Genomic DNA, 19,193 nt, shown 5'->3' with positions numbered 1-19,193 from the left:
AATCTCATTTTTAAAGATATATTTAAATTAGAACCCCCTAACAGTCTTTAATATTAATGCTATGATGATTTTTTTCATCCCAGGGTGTAACTATGATGAGGAATTTTTTTTTTTTTTCCTCAAACTGGCTTCATGACTATTTCAAAGGTGAATTACATTTTGGTTTGCATGAGTTTTTTTTTTTTTTTTGAGACGGAGTCTTGCTCTGGCGCCCAGGTTGGAGTGCAGTGGCGCAATCTCCACTCACTGCAAGCTCCGCCTCTCAGGTTCACGCCATTCTTCTGCCTCAGCCTCTCCGAGTAGCTGGGACTACAGGCGCCCGCCACCACGCCCGGCTAATTTTTTGTATTTTTAGTAGAGACGGGGTTTCACCATGGTCTCGATCTCCTGACCTCGTGATCTGCCCGCCTTGGCCTCCCAAAGTGCTGGGATTACAAGCGTGAGCCACCGCGCCCGGCCTGCATGAGTTTTTAATTAATTAATTTTTATTTTATTTTATTCTATTTTATTTTATTTTTTTGTGATGGAGTTTTGCTCTTGTTGCCCAGGCTGTAGTGCAATGGCATGATCTTGGCTCATTGCAATCTCTGCCTCCCGAGTTAAAGCGATTCTCCTGCCTCAGCTTCCCAAATAGCTGGGATTACAGGCGCCTACGACCATGCCTGGCTAACTTTTTGTATTTTTGGTAGAGATGGGGTTTCACCATGTTGGCCAGGCTGATCTTGAACTCCTGACCTCAGGTGATCCACCCGCCTTGGCCTCCCAAAGGGCTGGGATTATAGGCGTGAACCACTGCGCCCAGCTGAGTTTTTAATTTATTTAGGCCTCTTGGCAAATATATTGGCTTTGTATAACATGAAGAATTAGGGAAAGCGTGGTCCACAGAGAATATCAACGTGTGGTTGTAGATGATAAATAAACATATTGAATAAGATCTGATATACCTCAGTGGATTTTTTATTCATACATATTTTACTCTAGTGGCAAAACTTTAAAACTAAGCTCATTTAAAATTAATTATTGAATGTCTGTTATGTGACAGGCATTTTTGTCAGGCATAATGATACAATGGTGAATGAGATGGACATAATCCCTGCCCTCAAGGAGCTACATTCTAGAAGGAGAGACAGATGACAAGTGTTTGATCAAATTACTAGAATTGGTAAGATTTTGGTAAAAATCATGTAGACAATAAAGGAGTGAGCCCCAGCAGTGGGGAGGAAGGGCCTATTTCAGCTAGAGTGGTCAGGAGTCTTGTGAGGAGGCAGCATTTGTACTTGTCTTTTCAAAACAGTGAAGTTTTGGTTGTGGTTTTGTTCTTTTTTTAAACTTATGTCTGGTTTATAAAGAATATTACAATGTTTTTATTCTTAACATTATTTTTCATTTCTCTGTTTTATTAATCTGCTTTTTGTTTTCTTCCTACTACTTTTCTGGGGTTTAATTTCTAGTTCTTTCTCTAATTTCTTCTTTTTCAAAAAAGTTTTTTTAAATTGATGCATAATGTACATATTTGGGGGGCACATGTGATAATTTAATACATTCATATTTTTCAAGATCAAATCAGTATAATTGAGATATCCATAACTTTCAATATTTGTCTTTTCTTTATGCTAGAAACATTTAAATTATTCCCTTCTAGCTATTTTGAAATAATACAGTAGAGTATTGTATAGTCATCCTACTGATCTATCAAACACTAGGTCTTATTTCTTCTATTATACTGTATATTTATACTCATTAATCAGTATCTCTTCATCGTCTCTTCCCTACCCTTCCAACTTCTGGTATCTCTAATTTCTTGAGAAGAAAATTTATATCATTGATTTTTTGCCTTTTATTCTTTTTAAGCATGTTCATTTAAGGCTATGTATTTCCTTCTAAGCATAAGTTTAGCAATATCATAAGTTTTTTTTTAAAAAAGTCAGCATTAATATATAATTTAAATACAATAAAACTCACATATTTCACATGTACATGACTATTGGTTGTATACATCCAGGTAATAATCAAGGTAAAGAAAATATCCACTGTCAGCTGGGCGTGGTGGCTCATGCCTGTAATCCCAGCACTTTGGGAGGCTGAGGTGGATGGATCACCTGAGGTGAGGAGTTTGAGACTAGCCTGGCCAACATGGTGAAACCCCGTCTCTACTAAAAATAGAAAAATTAGCTGGGCTTGGTGGTAGGCACCTGTAATCCCAGCTACTTGGGAGGCCGAGGCAGGAAAATTCCTTGAACGCAGGAGGCAGAGGTTGCAGTGAATGGCAGTCGTGCCACTGTATTCCAGCCTGAGTGACAGAGTGAGACTCTGTCTCAAAAAAAAGAAAAGAAAAGAAAATATCTGTGGTCCCAGAAATTCCTCTTTCTGGGCTTTAATTTTCCAGGCAACCAATGAACTGATTTCTGTCATTATAGATTAGCTTTTCCTATTCTAGAATTTGATATAAATGAAATTATACAATACATATTCTTTTGTGTATGGCCTCTTTTGCTCAGCATAATGTCTGTGAGATTCACCTGTGTTGTTGCACGTGTCCATAGTTTGTTCCTTTTTATTGTTGAGTAGTATTCCAATCATATTAGTGTACTAAAACTTGTTTATCCATTCACCTGTTGATGGACATTTGACTTTTATGAATAAAGCTGCTCTGAACATTCATCTAGAGATGGTTTGCTGTTTTTTACAAAATTATAGATATGTTTTCATTTCTCTTAGATAAAATACCAAGAAGTGAATCGCTGGGTTATATGTAATAGATGTGTTTAACTTGATAAGAAACTGCCAAAGTGTTTCCCAAAGTGATTATACCACTCTTTACTCCTGCCAGCAGTGTATGAGAGTTCCGGGTGCCCCACATCTTTGTTAGCACTTGTTATTAGTTTTAGTTATTCTAGTGAGTGTCAAATGTCATCTCATATTTTAAATTTGCATTTTTCTAATGATATCGAGCATCTTTTCACATGTTCATTGGCTATTTGTATGTCTCTTTTTGTAAAGTATCTGTTTCTCCTCATTTGCCCCTTTTTATTGGATTCTGTGTAGTCTTACTGAATTGTAAGAGTTTTAGAAATATATTCTAGGCCAGGTATGGTGACTCATGTCTGTAACCCCAGAGATTTGGGAGGCTGAGGCGGGAGGATTACTTGAAGCTAGGAGTTCAAGATCAGCCTGGGCAACATAGTGAGACCCTGTCTCTACAAAAAATTTAAAAATTAGCTAGGTGTGGTAGTGCTTGCCTGTAGTCCCAGCTGCTCAGGAGAACTACTTGAGCAGGAGGATCACATGAACCTGGGAGTTTCAGGCTGCAGTGAGTGAGCCATGATTATGCCACAGCACTTCAACTCTCCTGACAGAGCAAAATTCTGTCTCTAAAATATAAATACAAACACCACATTTTAAATAGATAATATATAATGTATATTTAATACATACATGTTTCTAGATATATAAGTGTTTTTTTTGAGACGGAGTCTCACTCTGTCAACCAGGCTGGAGTGCAGTGGTGCGATCTCGGCTCACTGCAACCTCCACGTCCCGGGTTCAAGCAATTCTCCTGCCTCATCCTCCCAAGTAGCTGGGACTACAGGCACGTGCCACCATGCCCAGCTTATATTTTGTATTTTTTTTTTTTTTTTTTTTTTAGTAGAGACAGGGTTTCACTGTGTTAGCCAGGATGGTCTCAATCTCCTGACCTCGTGATCTGCCTGCCTTGGCCTCCCAAAGTGCTGGGATTACAGGCGTGAGCCACTGCGCCAGATTGTGGCCAGATTGTGACTTGATTTTCCTTTTTCTGTGGGTGTCTTTTGAGGAGCAGAGGTTTTAAATTTTGATGAAGTACATTTTACCAGTTTTTTTCTTTGTGATTTGAGCTTTTTGTGTCCTGCTTTATTAAATCTTTATTACAAAATTAGCCAGATGTGATGGTGTGTGTCTGTGGTCCAGCTACTCAGGGGCCTGAGGTGGGAGGATTGATTGCTTGAATCCTGGAGGTGGTGGCTGCAGTGAGCATTGATTGTGCCACCGTACTCCAGACTGGGTGACAGAGCAAGACTCTGTCTGAAAAAATAAAGAAAGAAGGACAGAGAAACTATACTTAAGAAGTGTATCCAAGGAACTACAGTGGAGAGCCACATCCATACGTCAATTTGAGTTAGACAATAAGATCTTGGACTTTGAGCTGATGCTGCAATGACTTGGGGAGGTTCTTCAGAGAGGGAAGTATATTTTGCATATGAGAAGAGTGTGAGTTACTGTGGCCAGAGAGTGGAATATGGCAGACTTTTTTCCATAGATAAATAAAACAATATCTTCTATTCCACATGCTTTTCTAGAGTTGACCTTGATACTCCTCCAATTGAGAGGTGGATTCTAATTTCTTTCCCTTGAATGTGGGTGGGAAATTCCTGAAGCTGCTGTGGGATAATATTCTAAGATTTTTCTAAGTTTTGTTTAATGGAGAAGGTCTGGTAGGTATGCCTTTAAGATCTTCAGGAGGCCTCTTGTCTGTTGGAAAAGGTCTGTGAGGCACTATCTTTTGTTTGTTTGTTTGTTTGTTTGAGACAGAATCTCGCTCTGTTGCCCAGGCTGGAGTGCAGTGGCATGATCTCAGCTCACTGCAACCTCTGCCTCCCGGGTTCAAGCAATTCTTCTGCCTCAGCATCCTGAGTAGCTGGGATTATAGGCGCCCACCACCAGATGTGGCTAATTTTTTGTATTTTTAGTAGAGGCGGGGTTTCACCATGTTGGTCAGGCCGGTCTCGAACTCCTGACCTCGTGATCCGCCCGCCTTGGCCTCCCAAAGTTCTGGGATTATAGGCGTGAGCCACCGCGCCTGGCCTAGTCACTATCTTAAATATTTCTGAGACTGTAACAAAAGGTCTCATAGGCCTACTCTGGATTCAGTCTCTGGTTTTCATATTATTGCAGGCGACAGAGTTGCTAAAGTTTCTGACACAGTGCATTGTGTCTCTCTCTTTTTTTTCCAGCTTCCTATAACATTTTCCTTTATACTTTACCAACAATGTCCTTGATGACCTGTAGGCTTTTACTACCGGTCTCCTCATGGCCTTTCCAGTTTTCCATTCACCACATTATCTCAAGTACAGTGTCATGGTTTAATTTTTTATTGTGTGGCAGGACCCATGTACCAAATTTCTATTTCAATTACTACTGTTGTGTCATAAATCATCCTGAAACTTAGTGGCTTAAAACAATATTATTTCTCTTGGCTTCTGAAGGTAAGCAATTCAGGAAGGTCCTGGCTGGCAGTCTAACAGCTAGTCTATCTACATTGCTCTTGACTGAATTTTCTGGGCTATGGATCATATTTTTCTGTTTCATTGCATATCTAATGAATTTTGATTAAACAATGGTTTCTGTGCATTATGCATTGTAGAGACTGCATTCTGCTGTTGTCCTCTGTATTTTTGTAAACTAAGAATGAGATCTTAAGGTGTGTTCAGGCTCCAGTGCAGAGTTTTTGGCACACAGACATCGTAGCTTGTAGTGTGTGCATCCAGTTACATCACATCAGGAGAAATATGGTGAGACTTTGAGTCTTTTTTTTTTTTAATTTTAATAGACAGGGTCTTGCCTTGTTGCCCAGACTAGAGTGTGGTGCAGTGGTATAACCTTGGCTCAATGTAGCCTCAACCTCCTGGGCTCAAGCGGTCCTCCCACCTCAGCCTCCTGGGTTGCTACAGGCCTGCACCACTATGCTCAGCTAATTTTTTTTTTTTTTTGTAGAGATGGCGGTTTCTCTATGTTGCCCAGTCTCGTCTTGAACTCCTGGGGTCAAGTGATCCTCCCACCTTAGCCTCCCAGAATGCTGGGATTACAGGCGTGAGCCACTGGGCCTGGTCCTACTGGTCTTTTTTTTTAACTTTTAGGTTCAGGGGTACATGTGTGGGTTTGTTATATAGGTAAATTGCATGTCTCAGGAGTTCAGTTAATCTTTTTTATACAATAGGAGAGAGAAGAGATGGAACCCCTGGAGAAAGAGTCCTGGAAGTGTTTGTACCTTGTACCTTCATTGAATGTAATGTAGGAATTTTTCTTTCAAAGCTACTCATTTGCCTAGTCAAATTTATAGTGGTGGTGTTCATAATTCATTCCCAAGAAACTTATGTAAGTGTTCTTTGGTGTTTATATAACTCTTGCGGTTACCACTCACAGCTGGCTTACATGAAGGAGAAAGTTCAGGGGTATTTGCAACTAGGCCTGATTCTGTAATCCTGAATTGTGGTGGTAATAGTCATTGACTTTTAAACTATGCAGTTACTAATTTAATTTACATTTGTTGTCTGTCAAAGCACATGTCTCTTTACCTCCTTATTGAACTTTTTTTCTTTCAGTAACTGTTGGTGGGTTATAGTCTAGAATCTGGGGAAGGGCTATTTTTTGGAAGTTAAATTATTTTGCTTAGGTTGTGAATTCACTTGATTCAGTGTTCAGAAGGTAAAAAAACAACACATAGTGAAAAGTTACACTTTGACTGAAGGAAATTTAATTATATAATTTTTGAAATAAATTTTTTATTAAGAATAGTTTATTAAAGGTATAGCATCTGTTATAATGTTATGTAAAAACCATAATCATCATGAAACAGCAAAAATGAAGCACTTGAAAGACATTTATTTACATGACAATGAACTTTAAATATTAGCATATCTGTAAACTAAATTCCTTTAATAAGCTAAAAGTAGTTGTTGAACCCAGAAGCTGAGGATTCACTCAAAGAATGCTGGATGGTAAGGAACTGGTTTAGACATGTACATCTGTATAAGGCATGAGAATTAAATATACTGTGCCTGATGATTTTAAAATTGTTACTGCACTTGGCCACATTCAGCCTCATGTCAGACAGAAGTTCACAGAGGGCCATAAGCCTTATAACTTGGGATGAATGTTTGATAATAAATCTGTTGGTGATATTGAAAGGTCAGCAGGTTCCATTCTTTCTCCTCCCAGGAACAGCCCATTCCACAAGGCAGAAGCCAGAACAAGGAAATACAGCAGTTGGCAAAAAGTTCCCCCCGCCCAGCAGATCAATTTCAAACTCTCTGGACTTGCCCTCTATTCTCTGACTCTGTCTTATCTGCCTACTCTCTAATCTTGCCTCCAACTGTTCCTCCAAGTGATTGCTCAATAAATTTGCTTGTGAAATAGAAACAAAACAAAAAAGACCAGGAGAGCATCAGAGGTCATTATCAGAACCAGGCCAGAGGACCCAGCAAAACACTAAGTTGAAGTGTGCCAACCCAGCGCCAAGTGTAGTTGGTGTGTTGTAGGCCAAGCTGCAGTATTGGTGGAAGTAGTCATTTAGCAGTGGATATCCCCTCTTGGGGAGTCTGCTGCCCAGCCAACTGTTTGTTTGGGAGGAGGAATTTGATGGCTTCCCCTTTTAGGAGGGAAGAATTCAGGGCTGTGAAGTAGGAAGAAGTTGACAGCAGTATTATGTGAAAATGCTGTGGAAGTGTTAGGTCTTTGGAGGGGTAGGGGGCCTGAAAGAATGATAGTTCTTTTAAAGGAAAGCAGGGAATTGCTGAACTTACTCAACTCTGATGTTTCAGGTGGAAATTGGAGAGCACTGTTTGAAGAGGTTAGTGAATTTGAGAGGGCAGCTAGTCACACTTGGAGCTCTACTTTGAAACTTCTGTTTTAGTTCTTATGTCTGGCTGGGCACATAAGCAATGGCACTTTGTTTCCTCGGCAGGTAGAACATGTCCATGAGCCAAGGCTCACACACACAGTACATTCCTAGTGCTGCTTGCCACCCTAGGCTCTGCTTTCTTTGGGAGCCTTTTTGTAATAGGCCTACTACAGACCGGTGGTAATGTAGAAAGGAGTGTGACATTTTAACCTCTTGCTCATGTTAATGGTATTGCAGTGTCCCATCATGAGCATTTCTTGTCTGATGCCTTTCTTGATCACTTCCCCTTTGCTTTTTGAAAAGCAAAAGCTGTCTACCCGAAACCTTCTCTCAGTTGAGGGCCAAGGAAGTTGCTGCCAGTGCTGCTGCAGGGGAGTGAATCATCCTGGGCATCCACATGTGAGACCCACCCATCTGTCCACTTTTACAGTAATCACATTAGCCTCCCCTGTCACCCAAACACCAGGGCAGTGGAAAGTAGAATGCCAGGAAGGAGAGGTTTGGGAGTAGTCTTACCCAGGACAGGGGTTGACTTCTGTACCAGCATCCAGAGAAGGATCTTGGATCCTCACCTAAGTCTCCCTTGGATGAGGAACTCCAGGAAGGGGACAGGAAAGTGGTTGTTGGGTTGGAAGGTTCTTCTTGTTGCTGCTTTACTTCCTTCATTTTAGCTGGTGCCTACCCATTCTGTTAGATCAAACCCAGGTCTCGCTCTTCCCAAGGAAGTGCCCCAATGCCCAGCCAGTAAGGCTGGATTCGGTGTTTTTTCCTCAAGTGTTATTGCTCTTGGGCACTTTCCATATAGCATATGTGTTTCCCCATGTGGTCTATTCCACTGTGCCTTGGCATAGGGCCTGGTACCTAGCAGATGCTCATATGTTGGGCTAAATTGAAAGCAGGGAGCAGGAGAGGCAACAGTGGCTGGTTTGTAGTAGTCTCACATGGAGAGGTTTAACATGAAAGTGTAGTCTACAATTTCATGGAGGCAGTCTGTGTGTGTAAGAAACATCATTTTGTGATAACAAGATGCAGTTTGCACATGTCATTTCTGCTTCCCCCTTTGCTTTCTTATTTCTGATCTTTGATTGGGATATATAATTGAGATTTGAATTCTCTACACAGATGTCACCACTCAGCATGTCTGACCAAGGCCCCCAAGCTTTGCTTGCTCCCAGACCATTCAGTGTGGTTGGGAGTATGGAATTCCACGGAGTTAGGCAGACAAAGGTTTGAAGAATGGTATCTTCCACAAGATAACCATTGACATCCCTATTTTGCAGATGTGGGAACTGTGGCTCAGAGAAGTTGCGTCCATAAACATAGAGCTACAGGATTTAAAGCCAGCACTGCCTGAATGCAAAGCTTATACTTTTAACTGCCTGCTCCTGTTTTTCTGCTTATTTCTTATATACCCATGGGCAAGTATTTATAACTTCTCAGGGCTTTGTTGTCTCATATTTAGAATTAGGGGAGCAAAGGCCGGGCATGGTGGCTCACGCCTGTAATCCCAGCACTTTGGGAGGCCGAGGCGGGTGGATCACGAGGTCAGGAGATCGAGACCATCCTGGCTAACATGGTGAAACCCCATCTCTACTAAAAATACAAAAAAAATAGCTGGGCATGGTGGTGGGCACCTGTAGTCCCAGCTACCAGCTACTTGGGAGTTGGAGGCAGGAGAATGGCGTGAATCTGGGAGGCGGAGCTTACAATGAGCCGAGATTGCGCCACACTGCACTCCAGCCTGGGTGACACAGCGAGACTTCATCTCAAAAAAAAAAAAAAAAAAGAATTAGGGGAGCAAAAATTCTCATATTTAGAATTAGGGGAGCAAAACTGTCGTAGAGTTATTATAAGGGAGAAAGGAGGCAATGTAAAAAACAATCCATACCTCATACCTGGAATAGTAGTAGTCATAGTAAAAGCAGCAGCTGTTTTTTGTTTGTTTGTTTTTTAAATATAGTGTTTACTATGTGGCAGACATTGTTTTAGTTCTTTCTTTCTGGTGTGTAGTTTTTTTTTTTTTTGAGACAGGGTCTTGCTCTGTTGCCCAGGCTGGAGTACAGTGAGTGGCGTGGTCATGGCTCACTGCAGCCTCCCCCTCCCAAGCTTAAGCAATCCTCCCGCCTTAGCCTCTTGAGTAGCTGGGACTACAAGCACAAGCGCATGACACCATGCTTATTTTAATTTAATTTAATTTCTTTTCTTTCTTTTTTCTTTTTTTTTTTTTTTGTTCGGAGAGATGGGGTTTTGCTATGTTGCCCAGGCTGGTCTCAAACTCCTGGGCTCAAGCAATTCCCTGACCATGGCCTCCCAAAGTGCTGGGATTACAGGTGTGAGCCACACTTGGCCTGTTTTAGTTCTTAATTTAGGCTATCTTATAAAATCATCACCACAACCCTTAGAGGTTACTACAGTTGTTCTCCTCCAGTCCCTTTTTAAACATGAACAGAAAGGTATAATAAGGGGCATAGCTGGAGTTCACACTCCATCAGTCTGGCTCCAGTGTCCTTACTGAACCCCTATGCCATGTTAACTCATGGCAAACATTAGTTTTGAACTTCATGCTGTTCTAGAATCTGGCATCAATATGAAAGGGACAATAAGGAAACTGGAGTAGTAATATGACAAGGAGGAGGCCATACCAAGCTATGGAAGGTGAGCAGTAACATGGTTACTCACGATTCCCTGATTCAGCCAGTGAGTGGTAAGACAGCCCATATGTTATTTCTTAGTGGTGGCTGAGTGCATAGGATGATGACCCATGGTACATCATTCTTTTGGCCTAGGGAACATCAGATTACAGGTTCATTCATCAAGACTTAACGACAGCCCCACCTCTCTTTACCAAAGGCTCTCAGGTTGAATGTTTCTTACCCCAAAGACACTTGACTACATACTCATAGAAAAAAAGTTGAATAAATAAATAAATGAGAGGCTGGGCACAGTGGCTCACTCCTGTAATCCCAGCACTTTGGGAGGCCGAGGTGGGTGGATCACTTGAGGTCGGGAGTTCGAAACCAGCCTGACCGACATGGAGAAACCCCATCTCTACTAAAAATACAAAATTAGCTGGGCATGGTGGCGCATGCCTGTAATCCCAGCTACTCGGGAGGCTGAGGCAGGAGAATCACTTGAACCCGGGAGGCGGAGGTTGAGGTAAGCTGAGATCGCGTCATTGTACTCCAGTCTGGGCAACAAGAGTGAAACTCCATCTCAATCAATCAATCAATAAATAGGACAATTCTTCCCTACAGAAAAATTCCAAATAATAAATGTAGAAGGAAAGAGGAAATTAGAAAACCACCATTAACATACCACAGTAATAATTGGCTCTAGGTAAGACCCACTGATGAACATTAAAATTAGTGGGTGAGGCTTGGTGCAGTGGCTCATGCCTATACTCCGAGCACATTGGGAATGTGAGGCAGAAGGATCATTTGAGGCCAGGAGTTTGAAACCAGCCTGGCCAACATATCGAGACCTTGTCTCTACAAAAAAGAAAAAAAAAATTAGCTGGGTGTGATGGCATGCACCTGTAGTCCCAGCTGCCTGAGAGGCTGAGGCTGGGAGATCGCTTGAGTCCAAGAGTTTGAGGCTACAGTGAGCTATGATTGTGCCACTGTACTCCAGCCTGGGCATCAGAGCAAGACCCTATCTCTTTTTTTTTTTTTTTTTTTTTTTTGAGACAGAGTCTCGCTCTGTAGCCCAGGCTGGAGTGTAGTGGCGAAATCTCGGCTCACTGCAAGCTCCACCTCACCTCCCGGCTTCACGCCGTTCTCCTGCATCAGTCTCCTGAGTAGCTGGGACTACAGGCGCCCACCACCATGCCCGGCTATTTTCTTTTTTTTTTTTTTTGTATTTTTATTAGAGACAGGGTTTCACCATGTTGGCCAGGATGGTCTCGATCTCCTGACCTTGTGATCTGCCCACCTCGGCCTCCCAGTGTGCTGGGATTACAGGCGTGAGCCACTGCGCCCAGCCGACCCTATCTCTTACAAAAAAAAAGAGTGTTAAAGGTCATGAGAGACCAGAATAGACTGAGAAGCTGCCATAGTTAAGAGGAGACTAAGGTGACATGACAGCTAAATGCAACATGGTATCCTGGATGGGATCCTGTAACAGAAAAAAGGATGTTCATGGAAAACTGGTGAAATCCAAATAAAGTCTATAGTTAAAAGCAAACAATAAGCCACCAGCCCTGCGACCCCCCCGACCCTACCAAAAAAAAAAAAAAAAAAAAGAACCAAAAACACCCCACAAAGCTCCTTGGTCCTTCCTGCCTGAGATCCAAATGGCATTGTCTAGAGCGCCTCAGTTCTGGCATTTATATTCTAGTTCTGAATTCCTGTTACCTTTGGGAAAGACCTTTTGTTTGTGTAGTGCCTGTGTCTGGGAGGCTCTGATGAGTTTGGGGACAGTCTTGTGGTCTATGTGACTCTCAAAGCCTGCCTACCCAGTGAACAGAATGCTACTCAGCAAGCTGAGGACAGGGGTGTGCACATGGATCCGCCTACTCCAGCCCCAGTCTTTGATGGTATTGGATGCTACAAATGACATTCCCTGTGCCAGGAATCTCCCCTGGACCCCCAACCATCTTTTTTTTTTTTTTTTTTAGAGGGAGTCTCATTATGTCGCCCAGGCTGGAGTGCAATGGTGTGATCTTGGCTCATTGCAACCTCTGCCTCCTGGGTTCAAGTGATGCTCCTGCCTCAGCCTCCCGAGTAGCTGGGATTACAGGCGCCCGCCACCATGCCTGGCTAATTTTTGTATTTTTAGTAGAGACTGGGTTTTGCCATGTTTGCCAGGCTGGTCTCGAACTCCTGACCTCAGGTGATCCTCCCACCTCAGCCTATCAAAGAGTTGGGATTACAGGCATGAGCCACCACGCCCAGCCCCCAACTATCTTTTAAGGCATTACCTTTAGACATTCTGCTTATCTTTCAAGGCCTGACTCATATTTTACCTCCCATATAGTTCCTTCATGATCATCACATGTATTAGTATCTTTCAAATTCCTGTGATGTCTTCAACCTTAAAGTTCTTTATATCTGTTGATCTGCCCTTCCTGTGATATTTAGCACACCTTGCCATGTTGAGTCTGTGTTTGTACATGCCCTGTCTCCCTAAGCAGAACACAAACTTTTTGAAGGGAAGGAGTCTTACAAAACCTTCTAAACTTCGTGAGGGGAAGGAGTCTTACAAATATCCCTTGAAGCATCTAGGATAGTGCTTGCCATAAGCCCTCATGAAATGATTGGCAAGTTTGAATGAGTGAATGCTTTAAGACAGATGAGAGGTGAGTGGACTTGCTTAGAGTCATACAACAGAGTATGAGCTATATTTGGAGCCTAGCTGCTCAGATTGTCCCTTTCCGAGCATTCTGAGGCCATGAAACTTACTCTGATCATAGCACTAAACTATAGTAAGAGTGATGGCTATCATTTGTTGTGGGCTTACTCTGGGCCAGGCTTGGTTCTAGGCATGCATACTATTCAGTCCTCACAATAGCTCTGAGGTATGGGCCTCACTATCCTCATTTTGTAGATACATCCACTGATGTTCAGAGAGATATAAAGAATTTGCCTTAGATTACCAGCTAATAAGTTGCTGGGTTGAGATTTGAATCCAGGTGTGTCTGGCATCCAAACTCATTCCCCCTCACCCCTGGAAAGCAATGTCTTTCCCCTTGTTTTTTCAGACCCATCCCTGGAAGGCATGTGTGGCACTGAGCATGCCCAGTTGGGAGAAGATGGGCAGCAGCCGCCGCGGTGCACTTCAACTACCTCATCTCAGTCTGAGCCTTCAGAGCAGCTTAGGCGCCACCAAGGCAAGAACCTAGCCTCCGAGGACCCCAAAAAGAAGAGAGCTCAGAAGCCCTCCCACATGAGAAGAAACATACGGTGAGCCATGCTCTGTGTAAGAGGAGAGGGAAAGGAATAGAGGTTTTACCTTCATCTTAAGGCTATCAATAGCAAAAAGACTGATTTGGGAAGGAGAGTTCTCTCTCCAAAGGAGAAAAGTGTCAGGTGTGTGTCTCCATTAATAGTGAAGGTGCAGCTCAGGATCACTGTACTTGGGCATTCAGAGGACTGTAGGGAGAATGAGAAAGGCCTTGACCACTGCTGGAGGGTCTTCTACTCTCTGGAGGCCCCGGGTGGCAGACCAAAGATGATAGGGTGCTCTGAGCTGGACTTCCCAGTTTTTCCTCTATTTTTCTTTATGTCTCAAAACAAGAGGAGACTTTACAAAGTTGAGTTCTCATCTTCTTAAACGTCAACTTCAAATGGTAGAGGACTGTCTGACCCAAAGCAAGGTCCCTTCTAAGAGCAAAAATGTGAACTTCTTTAACTATCCAAATCCCCAACAGTTCTTCCTTCTATCAAATAACAATGTGTGCCATTGAAAAGAAATGAATGATATCTTTTTCTCCTCCTGTCTCCACTTAAAAAAAAATAATGACAACTTGAAATATTACTCTGAGTTTGAAAATAATATAGAATCCCTGTAACTCTAGTTTCTTTTCTTTTTTTAATTTATTTTATTTTTTTGAGATAAAGTCTCTCTCTGTTGCCCAGGCTGGAGTGCAGTGGCACGATCTTGGCTCACTGTAACCCCCACCTCCCGTGTTCTAGCGATTCTTGTGCATCAGCCTCCTGAGTAGCTGGAACCATAGGTGCCCGCCACCACACCCGGCTAATTTTTGTATTTGTAGTAGAGACACGGTTTTGCCACGTTGGCTGAACTGGTCTCGAACTCCTGGCTTCAAGTGAACTGCCCACCTTCGCCTCCCAAAGTGCTGGGATCTCAGGCATGAGCCACTGTGCCTAGCCAATCCTAATTTCTTTTCTACATGACAACACTATTTTTTTTTTCTTGAGATGAAGCCTCACTTTGTCACCCAGGCTGGAGTGCAGTGGTGCAGTCTTGGCTCATTGCAACCTCTGCCTCCCAGGTTCAAGCGATTCTCCTGCCTCAGCCTCCTGAGTAGCTGGGACTACAGGTGTACACCACCACATCTGGCTAATTTTTGTATTTTCCTTAGAGACGGGGTTTTGCCATGTTGGCCAGGCTGGTCTCGAACTCCTGACCTCAGGTGATCCACCTGCCTCAGCCTCCCAAAGTGCTGGGATTACAGGCGTGAACCACCGCGCCTGGCCAACAACACTATTTTTAATACTGCTTTTCAGCTTTGTGAATCAAATATTACTCTAGTTTATTCTTTTTTTTTTTTTTTTTTTTTTTTTTTTTTTTTTTTTTTTGAGACGGAGTCTTGCTCTGTCACCTAGGCTGGAGTGCAGTGGCGCAATCTCGGCTCACTGCAAGCTCCGCCTCCCGGGTTCACGCCATTCTCCTGCCTCAGCCTCTCCGAGTAGCTGGGACTACAGGCGCCCGCCACCACGCCCGGCTAATTTTTTGTATTTTTAGTAGAGACGGGGTTTCACCGTGGTCTCGATCTCCTGACCTCGTGATCCGCCCGCCTCGGCCTCCCAAAGTGCTGGGATTACAAGCGTGAGCCACCGCGCCCGGCCTTACTCTAGTTTATTCTTGATCTGTTATGTGGAGAGATGAGTTGGCAGGTTGGGGAGTTAAATAATATGGAAAGTATGTTAGCCTAGAGCCATCTGAGTTTGATGTCCTGTTTTTTGAATGCTGCTCCTTGCATGGGTGTGGTGGGGCTGATGTGGCTTCTCCTTCTCCAGCCTCAACTCTCTGAGATCAGCAATGGCTATTTCTCTCTTTAGCTTGCCATTACATTGCCCAAATCTTAATTGAACCCAAGTGCTGTCTCTTATATGAATGTTTAGAAAGCTACTCCGGGAGGATCAATTGGAGCCTGTTACCAAAGCAGCACAGCAAGAAGAATTGGAAAGAAGGAAGCGCCTGGAGCAGCAGAGGAAAGATTATGCAGCCCCTATTCCTACAGTTCCGCTGGAGTTCCTCCCTGGTAAGCAGTGGACATGGCAGGGAAGGCCCTTTGCTTCAGGAGGAAGAAGCCCTAGGTGCACACAGTGGTCAAAAGCAGATCTGGAATAAGACTGTGGCCTCTCGGCTGGGCGCGGTGGCTCACGCCTGTAATTCCAGCACTATGGGAGGCTGAGGCGGATGGATTGCCTGAGGTCAGGAGTTTGAGACCAGTCTGGCCAACATGGTGAAACCCCGTCTCTACTAAAAATACAAAAAAAAATTAGCCAGGCGTGGTGGCGTGAGCCTGTAATCCCAGCTACTGGGAGGCTGAGGCAGGGGGAATAGCTTGAACCAGGGAGGTGGAGGTTGCAGGGGGCTGAGATTGCGCCACTGTACTCCAGCCTAGGCGACAGAGTGAGACTCCATCTCAAAAAACTGAAACTAAAAATAAACATAAAAATAAAATGATTGTGGCCTCTCAGGAATCCTTTAAAGTCATTCAGCTTCTTGAGAGCACACAATCAGAAGAAGATCGTTTAAAAAGCTAAAATGAATAAAAATGTACTCTTTAAATAGGTTTTATCTAGATTTTTTCTCATAACTTTGGATTTTAACTTGCCAAAGGATTGCGACCTTTTCTAGTGTTCAGGTGGATAGCAGGAAGGAAAAACCAGTAGAGAAAGGGAATTTGGAAGGAGGGCTGAGGTTTTTGACATGGGCTCTGCTTCTCTTCTCAGTGGATACTCCCTATGAGAGCTATAAAAGAAAAGGGGTGGCGAATTGTTTTGGGAAATATTTTAGATCCAAATGTGGTCTTCACACTGTTCCCTTCCATTTTGCTTTTCCTAGAGGAAATTGCTTTAAGAGCAAGTGATGGTCCCCAACTGCCTCCTCGGGTCTTGGCCCAGGAAGTCATTTGTTTGGACAGTAGCAGTGGCAGTGAGGATGAAAAAAGCAGTCGAGATGGTAAGATCAAACCAGGTGCCTCCCTTTCTCCCGACCTGGTATTCATGCTGAGATCGGCTATACTTTGAAAAGAGTCCAGTCCTTCCTCCTTCAGTATGGGATGTGGCTTTGACTAATTTCCCTGTGTCTCCTTGGTAAATATAAGTTTTTTGCTTGTCTTAACTTAAAGCTGAAAGAGAGAAATAGTAAAAGTAAAAATTTTAATAAGTGATGACAAGTTCTAACTTTAAGTTTCTGTAGTCTTCTGCTCTGACTGTGTGCAGTAAATTATCTTCATTCCCTGGATTTTTGGTTTTGCTTTTTTTTGCTGTTTCAGAGGTGATTGAACTGAGCTCTGGAGAGGAGGACACTCTGCACATTGTCGACAGCAGTGAGTCTGTCAGTGAAGACGATGAGGAAGAAGAGAAGGGTGGCACCCATGTCAATGATGTCTTAAACCAGCGTGACGCCCTTGGGCGGGTCCTTGTCAACCTAAACCACCCTCCAGAGGAGGAAAATGTCTTCCTTGCCCCACAGTTGGCACGGGCTGTGAAACCTCATCAGGTACAGCAAACCTTGACAGTTTTCTCCTTTTCCTTTTTGTTTCCTTGTTGTAAACATTGCCTGCTGGTGGTTATTCGTGTCATAGCCTGTGAAGTACTTGTTTGGTACCAAGAGCAGCTTGTTCAGCTGTTGGAAAGACCTGATACTTCCTTCTAGCAGTTGATGTTTCAGGATTCCTGATGAATAGGAAGGGATGGGGAAAGGGAAGAGACAAGCTTTGGGTTTGCCCTACCCTGTAGAAAGCACTGAATCTCTTGACCTAATAATTTGAGCCTCTTTCTGTGGGATCCCATCACTGAGGTGCTCTCTGGTGAGCAGTGCTTTGATTAGGAAGGTCTGGATCTAGAAGAGATGTGAGAGTCAGAAGATGGAGGGACTTTCTGGTAGGAGGGAGTAGAGTAGTTTGTGTTGATCCAGAGCCTGGAACTAGGACTAGGGAGTAGAAGTTCCATGAAGACAGACATTGACTCAGTTTACAATTAAGAACTCTTTTTTTTTTTTTTTTTTTCTGAGACAGGGTCTTGCTCTGTTGCTCAGGCTGGAGTGGTGCAGTGGCACGATGTCTGCTCATTGCAGCCTTGACCTCCCTGGCTTAAGCGATCCTCCCTCCTCGGCCTCCTGGGTAGCTGGGACTATAGGCCTATACCACCACACCCAGCCAAATTTTTTTTTTTTTTTCGTAGAGGTGAGGTTTCGCCATGTTGCCCAAGCTGATCTTGAACTGCTGAGCTCAAGCGATCCACCTGCCTCAGCCTGCCAAAGTGCTGGGATAACAGGCGTAAGCCATTGTGCCTGGCTGAGGACTCTTTGTTTTTGAGACAGGCTCTTGCTCTGTCGCCCAGGCTGGAGTGCAGTGATCACGACTCACTGCAGCCTTCACTTCCTGGGCTCAAGTGATCCTCCACCTCAGCCTAAGTAGCTGGCACTACAGCCTCATGCCACCATGCCCAACTAAGTTTTAATTTTTTTGTAGTGACAAGGTCTCACTATGTTGCCTAGTTTGGTTTTGAACTCCTGAGCTCAAGCAATCCTCCTGCCTTGGCCTCCCAAAGCGTTAGGATTACAGGCGTGAGCCACTGTGCCTGACCTGTCTAACTATTTCTGTACCCATTAACCAACGTCTCTTCCTCCCCCTCCTCTCCCTTTTCAGCCTCTGGTAATTACCATTCTATTTTCTACTTCCATGAGATCAACTTTTTTAGCTCTCCCACATAAGTGAGAATGTGTGATATTTGTCTTTCTGTGCCTGGTGGGTTTCATTTAACATAATGACCTCCAGTTCCATCCATGTCGCTGCAAATGACAGGATTTCATTTTTCGTGGCTGAATAATATTCCATTGTGCCTAGGCACCACATTTTCTTTATCCTTTCTTCCACTGATAGACACTGGGTTGATTACATATTTTGGCTATTGTGCATAACTCAGCTTAAAAACTCTTCTGTTGTTGTTGTTGGTGTTGTTTTTGAGACAAAGTCTCACTCTGTAGCCCAGGCTGGAGTGTAGTGGCACAATCTCGGCTCACTGCAATCTCCGCCTCCCAGGCTCAAGCGATTCTCCTGTCTCAGCCTCCCAAGTAGCTGGGATTACAGTTGTGCGCCACTGCACCCAGCTAATTGTTTGTATTTTTAGTAGAGACAGGGTTTCACCATATTCTCCAGGATGGTCTTGAACTCCCAACCTCAGGTAATCTGCACACCTCGGCCTCCCAAAGCACTAGGATTACAGGCATGAGCCATTGTGCCCAGCCTCAAGAACTCTTTAACAGGCCAGGCATGGTGGCTCGTGCCTGTAATCCCAGCACTTTGGGAGGCTGAGGCGGGCAGATCACCAGGGCAGGAGATTGAGACCATCCTGGCCAACAAGGTGAAAGCCCGTCTCTACTAAAAATACAAAAATTAGGTGGGCATGGTGGTGCATACCTGTAGTCCCAGCTACTCTGGAGGCTGAGGCAGGAGAATCACTTGAACCAGGGAAATGGGAGGTTGCAGTGAGCTGAGATCGCACCATTGCACTCCAGCTTGGGTGACGGAGCAAGACTCCGTCTCAAAGAAAAAAAAAGAACTCTTAGCAATACGGACTACTCCTGTGTGGTTGGGCACAGTGGCTCATGCCTGTAATCCTAG

General features: G+C 43.7%; 1 protein-coding gene across 4 annotated transcripts in view; it reads left to right on the top strand.

Moving 5' to 3' along the window:
* Positions 1-19,193, top strand: part of RAD54L2 (RAD54 like 2) — a 126,078-nt gene that overhangs the window by 75,731 nt on the left and 31,154 nt on the right. For 3 of the 4 annotated variants that reach the window (XM_030811673.1, XM_003257126.4, XM_030811674.1), the window contains 4 exons: positions 13,353-13,554; positions 15,460-15,599; positions 16,409-16,525; positions 16,842-17,068. In XM_030811673.1, the coding sequence (XP_030667533.1) occupies positions 13,353-13,554; positions 15,460-15,599; positions 16,409-16,525; positions 16,842-17,068 (686 nt within the window). Of the gene's footprint in view, positions 1-6,744; positions 6,753-13,352; positions 13,555-15,459; positions 15,600-16,408; positions 16,526-16,841; positions 17,069-19,193 lie in introns of those variants that run through there. The other variant, XM_030811675.1, reaches the window with a different exon arrangement.

The sequence above is a fragment of the Nomascus leucogenys genome, chromosome 4, assembly GCF_006542625.1.
Source record: "Nomascus leucogenys isolate Asia chromosome 4, Asia_NLE_v1, whole genome shotgun sequence".
In the NCBI taxonomy this organism is placed as follows: domain Eukaryota; kingdom Metazoa; phylum Chordata; class Mammalia; order Primates; family Hylobatidae; genus Nomascus; species Nomascus leucogenys.
The sequence above is the reverse complement of the archived record's forward strand: the minus strand, read 5'-3'. Positions and strand labels throughout refer to the sequence as shown.